Source organism: Saccopteryx leptura, chromosome X, assembly GCF_036850995.1.
Source record: "Saccopteryx leptura isolate mSacLep1 chromosome X, mSacLep1_pri_phased_curated, whole genome shotgun sequence".
NCBI classification, from domain to species: domain Eukaryota; kingdom Metazoa; phylum Chordata; class Mammalia; order Chiroptera; family Emballonuridae; genus Saccopteryx; species Saccopteryx leptura.
In genome coordinates this window covers 103473066-103482522 of record NC_089516.1, presented here as the reverse complement: position 1 = coordinate 103482522, position 9457 = coordinate 103473066, and the positions used below count along the sequence as shown (strand labels likewise).

The 9457-nt window shown below is 40.9% G+C and overlaps 1 protein-coding gene across 1 annotated transcript in view; it reads left to right on the top strand.

Annotated features, from left to right (window-relative positions):
* Nucleotides 1–1464: 1464 nt before the first annotated feature.
* Nucleotides 1465–9457, top strand: part of LHFPL1 (LHFPL tetraspan subfamily member 1) — a 54830-nt gene continuing 46837 nt past the window's right edge. Inside the window, exon 1 of the mRNA XM_066357860.1 lies at nucleotides 1465–1846. Coding sequence (XP_066213957.1) covers nucleotides 1465–1846 — 382 coding nt within the window. The remainder of the gene's footprint in view (nucleotides 1847–9457) is intronic.

Genomic DNA, 9457 nt, shown 5'->3' with positions numbered 1-9457 from the left:
TCTCTTGTGTGCCCTGACTGAGTATCAAACTCGGAACATCCACATGCCGGGCCAATGCTGAACCACTGAGTCAACAAGCCAGGGAAAGCTTTTTCTGATTTACTTATTTCACTCAGTATAATGTTCTCAAGGTCCATCCATGTTGTTGTAAATGTCACTATGTCATCATTTCTTATGGCTGAATAGTATTCCACTGTACATATGTACCACATCTTCTTTACAATCCTCTACTGAAGGACCCTTGGGTCATTTCCATGTCTTGTCCACCGAGAATAATACTGTGATGAACATGGGGGTGAATGTGTCTTTACATGCCCAAGTTTTCAAGTTTTGGGGATAGATACCTAGTAGAGGGATTGCTGGGTCATATGGTAGTTCTATTCTTAATTTATTGAGGAACCACCATACTTTCTTCCATAATGGTTGTACTACTTTACATGTTCTACCTATTTCAACTTGACTGATGTATCTCTGTGAAAAGCCAACATGAATGCACTACTGGCCATCCTACCTATGTCAGATGGGCACATTCTACAACTCCATGGTAAGCTCTTTTTCCTTCTTTTCCCTTATATTAAGGGCAGGCCTTGTGAGTTGTCTTCCTTCTTCTTTTGTTCACTGAAAACAACTTGGCTCCTCACCCTCTTCAGATACCACCTACTTCCAGATCTCCACACCAGCAAGGTCATTCCACTGGAAGCTGGAGACTCTCTGGGCAGTGTGGGCTTCATTCAGGCTTCTCTCTAGCTACTTGTTACATGCTGTATGTCTGGAGTTAAAAGTAGTCAGATCAGCCTGACCAGGTGGTGGCGCAGTGGATAGAGCGTTGGACTGGGATGTGGAAGGACCCAGGTTCAAGACCCCGAGGTCGCCAGATTGAGCACGGGCTCATCTGGCTTGAGCAAAAAGCTCACCAGCTTGGACCCAGGGTCGCTGGCTCCAGCAAGGGGCTACTCAGTCTGCTGAGGGCCCGCGGTCAAGGCACATATGAGAAAGCAATCAATGAACAACTAAGAAGTCACAACGTGAAACGAAAAACTAATGATTGATACTTCTCATCTGTCTCCATTTCCTGTCTGTCTGTCCCTGTCTATGCCTCTAACTCTCTCTCTGTCTCTGTAAAAAAAAAAAAAAAAAAAAGTAGTCAGATCAGGCTGAATTTGAGTTGGCAGAGAACTCACTAATTCTGTTCTATGGTTTTTTTCATTGCAGCCTAGAGACCACAGAACTAAATCAGGTAGAAGGAAAAATGGGAAAAGTGCTGGAAAGCAGCATCCCATAAGGACTCAAATGGTCCTCAAGAAAATAATCTTATCCAGAAGCAAGGACCAAGTGGCACATAAATAACCTCCCAGGACTGGCCAGCCAGATGATAAATAGGCTGATGGAGCCTACATGGTAATTTTTGGTATTTGATGCTGTGACCCAACTCATCTCCCCATACCTGAAGAGAAACCTGAGATCATGAGGAGCAGCCTGACACTGGTGGGGACCATCTGGGCCTTCCTGTCCCTTGTTACTGCTGTGGCCAGTTCTACCAGTTACTTCCTACCTTACTGGCTTTTTGGATCTCAGCTGGGGAAACCAGTGTCATTCAGCACATTCCGGAGGTGCAACTACCCTGTGCGGGGAGAAGGGCACAGTCTGATCATGGTGGAAGAGTGTGGGCGCTATGCCAGCTTCAGTGCCATCCCAAGCCTTGCTTGGCAAATGTGCACAGTGGTGACAGGTACCGGCTGTGCTCTCCTGCTCTTGGTGGCACTGGCTGCAGTCCTGGGCTGCTGCATGGAGGAACTCATCTCCAGAATGATGGGACGTTGCATGGGAGCCGCACAGTTCGTGGGAGGTAAGACAGTGTCCCTGGGATTGGAGCTTTGAGGGGTGGGGTGGGAATGGGAAGTGCTACTTTATTGGAAACCCACTCTCACCCCTCACCTATGTTCATCTCTAAGACTACAAAAGTTGAATCCTTTGAAACAGTCTAAAATTCTCTAAAGGGCAGTGTATGGCAGTTTTATTCATAGTAAAATTGGTGACTAGACAGTTGATATCTCTTTTTCTAGCTTCCATTTTCATCACCTTCTGCACGCAGGGTGTCCATTTAAGAATACTATCCAGGTATACTTTACAAGGGTAGCAACATATATTCTAGTATTATTGCTTCAAAATAAACTTAGTCTTTAAAAGGTCTGATCTCAGAAGACAGTGATTTAATAAACAAATGCACAGAAGTGCTCATTACTAACAAGAGTTTAATGTAAAGTCCCTGCCAAAGAAATATATCTCTAATAGTGAATTGCTAAGCCCCAAATGGACTGTAGATAACTGCTTATTTGGCCCATATCTAAGGCTAGCCCTGTCTGGCAGCCATTAACAGTCTTTCTGGATTTCCGATGGCCTTATCCCATACTATTATCTTTTTCCTCATTCAGGCTTCCTCTAAATTAGTGCAGGTAAACCGGAGCTGCTGGCAATGTATGAATGGGCTAGGAAAAACCAAATGCAAAATGGCTACCTGTAGAAAGGCAATGGGAACAGTTTAATTTGAATTGTATAAGGGGGAAATAAAGCTAGTTTAGACAGATAGGCAAATATATATTAATATATGAATATGTGAGGTATATTTTACACCTAGATTAGGCACTGGGAAAAAGTGCTTATAGAAGCGATTGTTGAAGTCTGTCAATTTTGCTCATAAAGTTTTTGAAATCGTTATTTAATTCATTTTCATTATCATCTTCATTAGCAATATGGTGTGAGTGACTGAAGCCAAGAAATTTGAATCCCACTTCTGGCTCTCCCTGTGATGATGGACAAATGACAGTGACCTCTCCTGTTTTCAATTTCTTTCTTTCCTTGAATTTGTCACTGACAAGATAGTCCGGGTCCCAATTTTCTTTCTTCTCTCCAATGATTATCTTCAGGAGGTCTTGGGGAGAGATGGCAGTGATGAGCAAAGACAGTGGTTCTCAACAGGGGCTGATTTATTTCTCACTTCCTTTCCTAGGGACATCTAGTCATGTTTTTGAGACATTTTTGGTTCTCACAGTTTGAGGGGGGTGCTACTGGCATCCAGTACTAAAGGCAAGGGATCCTTTTAAATACTCCACTGGCACACGAGAACAAAAAAAGCTCCCCACTTCCAATAACAAAGAAGTATCTACCCCAAAACATCACCAGTGCCAAGGTTGAGATACTCTGAGCTAAGGTATCATGGTTCCCTGGCCTGTTTATGAAAAACACCATTTTTTTCATTGAATCACAGTTAAGGGGATGTTTTCAGGTTCTCTCTTCCTCAGACTCATTATAAAAGTTTTAAATTTGTTTATTTATTTTTTCCCAAGTGAGAGGAGGGAAGATAGACTCCTGCATGTGCCCCCACTGGGATCCACCCAGCAACACCCATCTGGAGCCAGCACTCTTCCCTTTTTAGGCCATGCTCACAACTGAGCTATTTTTAGCACCTGAGTCAGAGGCTCCAGGGAGCCATACTCAGTGCCCAGGGCTGATGTGCTTGAACCAATTGAGCCATGGTTACAGGAGGAGGAGAGAGAGAGATAGAGAGAGAGAGAGAGAGAGAGAGAGAGAGAGAGAGAGAGAGGGAGAGAGAGAGAGAGAGAGAAAGAGAAAGAGAGAAGGGGTAGAGGGAAGGGTGGAGAGCAGGTGGTTGCTTCTCCTGTGTTCCCGGACCAGGAATCAAATCCAGAACATCCACATGCCAGGTCAACACTCTACCACTGAGCTAACCTGCCAGAGCAAAAATTTAAAATTTGAATTAACATTCTAGCCTCCCTTATCTCTGAATTTTTCCATTCTTTAGCTACTAATGGCTTTTCTGGACACATTAGAAAGTCATTAGATTGCTTCTTTTTTCCCCTTGTAAACCATGGTATAGAACCAGTTACTAAGCCTAGTTTAAATAATCCCACTTTTGGGACTCCCTGGATATCTAAAGTGAACCTTAAGCAGGCTCACCTTTCACTTACCTGTCAGGAGTAAGAGGTGGTCCTTGAAATTCATATTCATAGCTTTGAGGCCCAGCTCAGTACTAGACACAGCAGGTTTTTAATGGAATTAGAAAGAATGAACAAATGTCTAAGACAATGTCTATGTATATTGGGATAAGATGGGTATATGAGAGCTAGGTTCATTCATATCCTTTCCTTTTCTTCCAGGCTTCAACTCAAGTTTGTTAACATCCAAGTTATCTTCTTTTTCTGACTTGAGAGTGACAACTTAGTTTCATTTGCATTTCTAAGACTTTCTGGCAGAGAGTAAGAAGTGCTAACTGGGAGAAATCAGAAATTTAGTAACAATAGCCCCCATCAGACTCCAAGAATTAATAGTGGCTCCTACTGACAGCTTGCATTCTACCTTGGGCTTGGCTGAGACTTTTAGAAAACCCTTATGGTCTTCTATATGATATATTTTCATTGATTCCACCTCCTAGGTCTAGAAACTCAAAGGAAATTGTTGAAAGGAGATGTGAGTAGGTAATGGAGATTTAGACACGCATAGACTGAGTGAGGAAGAACTTCACCTGAGCGGCAGATGTCATATAGGGGAAGTCAAAAACGTGCCATTTTAATCTCATGTAATTCTGCCATTTTATATTCATCATTGACCTTTTCTCATATGAACATGGTGGCAGTATTTACACATAGTTGAGGGTCTTCAACATTAAAAAATAAAACACAATTTGACAGTAGTCATGTAAAGAGTTAGGACTCAAGGTATGCTTTAAGGTTTATCCATGGGAAAGGGAATGATATTAGACAGAATACTAAATTACCACAACTTCCACATTTGTAGCACCAACTCACTGATAGGCATTACCACCTCCATTTTAGAAACCTATGCCTGTTAAGGTTGCATCAGATGTGAAGGAGTGGTGAAGACTACTTGGTTATATCATATTTTCTAGGAATCCCTTGGCACATGGCCATTTCTCAAGGCTCTTGAGAGATTTCAGGTCGTACCCCTCAGATACAGGTTCTACCAGTGGCAAAGAGCCAAACATGGTCAGCATTTTGAGCTCAATGAATAAAAGACAAGAGAAAGAGCTGTGGGGGTTTAGTTTAAACTTGTTCAGCTGAGGGAAATTGATTTTGTTGCTTCAGGCCTGCCCGGTTCTCCACAGCTAGTGCATTAACTGAAATACAGTAGGGGGAGGAGCCAATTTGTTTCAGGTCTGGTTTATCTCTGCCAGACCCCAAACCACTGAAGAGATGGAGTATCCATTAAGTACTATCGCCGCCCCTTGCTTGACTCTTGTTCCCCAGTTTGGCAGCTTCCCACAGAGATGAGTGGTGGGAAGTGGGAGAGACAGGAAGAAATAAAGATCTGCTTGACTGAGTCATACTCAGCAAGGTGACATGATGGGGCCCTTGGGTCTCATTTGCTCCACCTGCTGCTGATCCAGCTGGACAAGCCTAAAGTCCGGAGAGCCTTCCACTGGGACCTTCATGCCCTGCTCTAACCGGTGAAGGAAACATCTGGCCAGGAGATTATTTCAGCCCTGGGGATATACTGAAGTTTCCAACTAGCTGGCCCACAGTCCCTGAGAACAGGGTCATAATTCACATTCCCTTCTGTGTGTGTGTATACATATACACAAGATACTTGTGAATTATTGTCTATCTTCTGTGAGAGCTGAAGAAATAGATGAGAAATAAATATAGGGGATTTTTTGGCAGAAAAAAGTGTAAGATCTTGGATCGGGTTACTTGAGGGAGGCCAAGAAGTTTTCCAGAGTAGGGAATGTATCAGAATCACCTGGAGTTCTTAAAAAATGTGAACTCCACAACTCTCCAGTCCTCTTTCCCATTCTGAGATACACAACAACAGGTGGAAGGCTGTGTGTTCTGAAAAATCCCCCTAGTGACTCTGATATGTATGCTGTGTTTTCTCACCCCAATCAAAATGAGAACCACCACCCTGGAGATAAATATATATATATATATATATATATATATATATATATATATATATATATATATATATATATATATATATATATATATATTCATTCCAAAGGATACATCTTAACACACTCAGACAAGCATCAATGTTTTTTCTTAGGGTAAGGTCTTAATGCTATATGCTTTAAGGTGGATGAAAATTGTCACTGGAAACATATCACTGAGAACTTGATTCAAGGAAAGGGTGCTATTCTAAAAACAATTATCTTCTGTGGAAAGCATTTATTTCCTGGAAAGTCCTCTAAAGTTTCACCAGGCATTATTTAACTTAGCCTTACCATACTGAGCAAGAATTATAAAAGTGGCTTTCTGTTCGGGAAAATGGTATTCAAAGAAGTTAACCTGCTAGCAATGACTCAAGTAGCAAATTGGAGCAGAGCAGAGACAATGGTTTAGAACTTCTGACTTTCAGCTCTGGGCTTTATGCACTACTGCTATTGATTTTTCTTTTTCCCTTTGTAGAAAAAGTGCTATCACGGTGTTTTTCAGAGTGATCCATGAACCACTTGGCTAAGTATTACCTAGTGTGCTTATTAATGCAGATTCCTTAGGGCCATTGTAAGACTACTAAATCAGAACTGATGCCTGGCACTCTCTGGTTTATATAGCTTCTCATGTAGATTTAGTTTTGAAACTATAATATGGAATATTTCTGATTTATGTAGCATTCAGTTGAAGAAATAAAGTATTACCAGTACAGTTGAAGTCTCCTTCAGACTCTGATCATATTCCCTTCTCCCCAAAGCAAAGGTAATTACTGTCTTGGATTTGTCATTTATCATTCCCCAGCAGGTTTCAGTACACACTAAAACTTGAGAACCTCTGTTCGGTTTTGTTATAATGTTGCTTTCTTATTGAATTTATTGGGGTTACACTGGTCAACAAAATTATACAAGTATCAGGTGCACAATGCTACAACACATCACCTGTTCAATGCATTATGTGTTTACCACCCCGAGTGAAGTCTTTGTTCATCACCATTTATCCTCCCATATCCTCTTCCACCTCCCCCCACACCCTTCCCCTGCAATCCCCACTGTGTTGTCTATGTCCATGATTTTTTTGGTCTCCTTTATTCAGGTTTTTTGTTCAATCCTTTGACCCCCTTACCCAGACCTAAACCCCAAAAGTTGTCAGCCTGCTGTCTATAAGTCTTTTTCTATTTTATCAGTTTAGTGTGTTCATTAAATTCCACATATAAGTGAAATCAAATGTCACTTCTCTTTTCATGACTGGCTTATTTCACTTAGCATAATGCTCTCTAGGTTTATCCACGTTGTTGTAAAGGGTAACACTTACTTTTTTTCGGCCAAATAATATTCCATTGTGTAAATGTACCACAGTTTTATATCCACTCATCTACTGATGGGCACTTGAGCTGTTTCCGACCTTGGCCATATTAAATAATATTGTAATGAGCACAGGAATGCATATATTCTTTCAAGTTAGTGTTTTGGGTTTCTTCAGATAATTTCCCAGAAGTGAAATTCTTCTGTTACCTCAAAAATTTTTTAATATATATATATATATATTTAATAGAGTGCCCTCTTCTCCAAGGTCTGCTTGTACATGAGTATCTCTCTCTCAAAGGCCAAGTCAAATGCAACTTCTCTGTGAAGCCTCCACTAATCTACTTTAGAAATCTCTAGAAGAATTGAAATGCCTTATCATTCTGACTGAAAATATTATGTCCAAAAAATGGGAGAGTTCAGTGGGGAAGTTCCCTAGGAGGGGAAAGCTAAGATATAGCTGGAGGCAAGATATAAATTTTTCCACTGTGCTTGAGTTGCATTGTTACAAGAGCAATATTTTGAGAAAATTAATAACAAATAAACTCATACTAGGCTTCTGCTCAGGGTAGTAAATACAAAGTACTAATAATCATATTTGGACAGGTATTTATGGATAGGGTGGAGTGTGTAACAAAATGGTTGCCCATTGAATAGTTATACTTGTGAATGGGAGGGGATGTGTTAAGGGGGATGATTTCACCTAGTAAAGAGATTTTCCCTGTCCAGAGACAAAAATTAGGCATTTTCCCAATTGAGAACGTGCAATTGGAAAGCTGTTGCAATATTGGGAAGTAGTAATTCTGGCTGCAGAGGAAAGTTGAGGGCAGGCTGGATGCAGCTGCAGGTAGGGTTCCAAGTTCTCTTTCAGATTGTGTGCCTGAGTGTTTTTATTGTGTTGAAGTTGCACAGGACTGAAGCTAAGTAAAGTGTCCATCTTTGGGCTCCTCCTTGGTCCAGGAAGTGAACTTGCAATCATGTTTGGAGAGAACATTTGGTACATTCTGTGAAAGGAGATTCTTATTCAAGGCAAAGTTGAGGAAGAGAAACAAGGTGGTCACCTGCACATGTGCAGTAGGGGAGTGATGATGGTAACACATTCTAAAGGGCTTTTTTTCCCTTCCTATAGGAAAGTACCCCACTGAGCATATGCAGTTGAGACAGACTTCTACGAAGTGCATGTGTGGTTGGAGGCGCAGTAAAACTGGGAATTAATAATGACACATAGAGAAGTGGCAGCCAGGACTACAGCTCATATGTGGCAGGCCAGTATTTCAACTAATTTTCTCTGCCAACAGACCCCATGCTCCTAATATTTTTAGGATTGTTTTTCTTAAGTGTTTGTACCAAGACCAGATGTATCACTATATTACATGTATTACTAGGGTGCTTTTAAAATGCATATTCCTGGGTTTCAGTTACTGAATCAATTGCCTGTAGTTGAAGGCCCCAAATCTACATTTTAAATAATATCCCACTCTTCCAGGTGGCAGGGCCTAGTACTGGCAAATGACTTTTGTGTTGCTATTTGAAACATATATTTACAATTTGAAGTCGATGAGAACTGCTGGGGACAAATATAATAGAGAATAAATTTCCCTGTGATTTTATATTTTAAAATATGTCTCCCAGGACATTTTTCTACAGCTTTGGTAAAATGTAATGGAATCAGCTGTCAGTTATAAGTCTGTTTCCATGAAGTATGTGCACAACCTATTATGAAGTATGTGCACAACCTCTCTAAAAGCAGGATGGGGGATGGAAGGAATGGCAGGGCAAAGTAGGCAGAGCATGGAGCCATATGCACTGGGGCAGAAGGCATGCCTTGCAGAGATTTCTGATCTCTGGCCTGGTGCTATGGAAACATTGCAAGATAGAAACTCTAAGCAGGCAGCTTTTGCATGGAGCCTTATTTAAGTTTTCACTTTTCAGGCATTTCTTATGAGAACAAAGAGGTGAGGGAAATTTTTAACATGGAGAATATAGGTGGAAAGTGAGAGAGAAGCCAAGAGGAAAGCCTACTGTTTAGTAATAATAAGTCCTTGTTGAATACTTTCTATGTGTCAGAAACTTTGTAAATATTACTTGTTGAAATATCCCTGTAAATAGAGTACTAGTACTCCCATTTTATTTATTTATTTATTTTTAATAATTTTATTTTTTTAATGGGGTGACATCAATAAATCA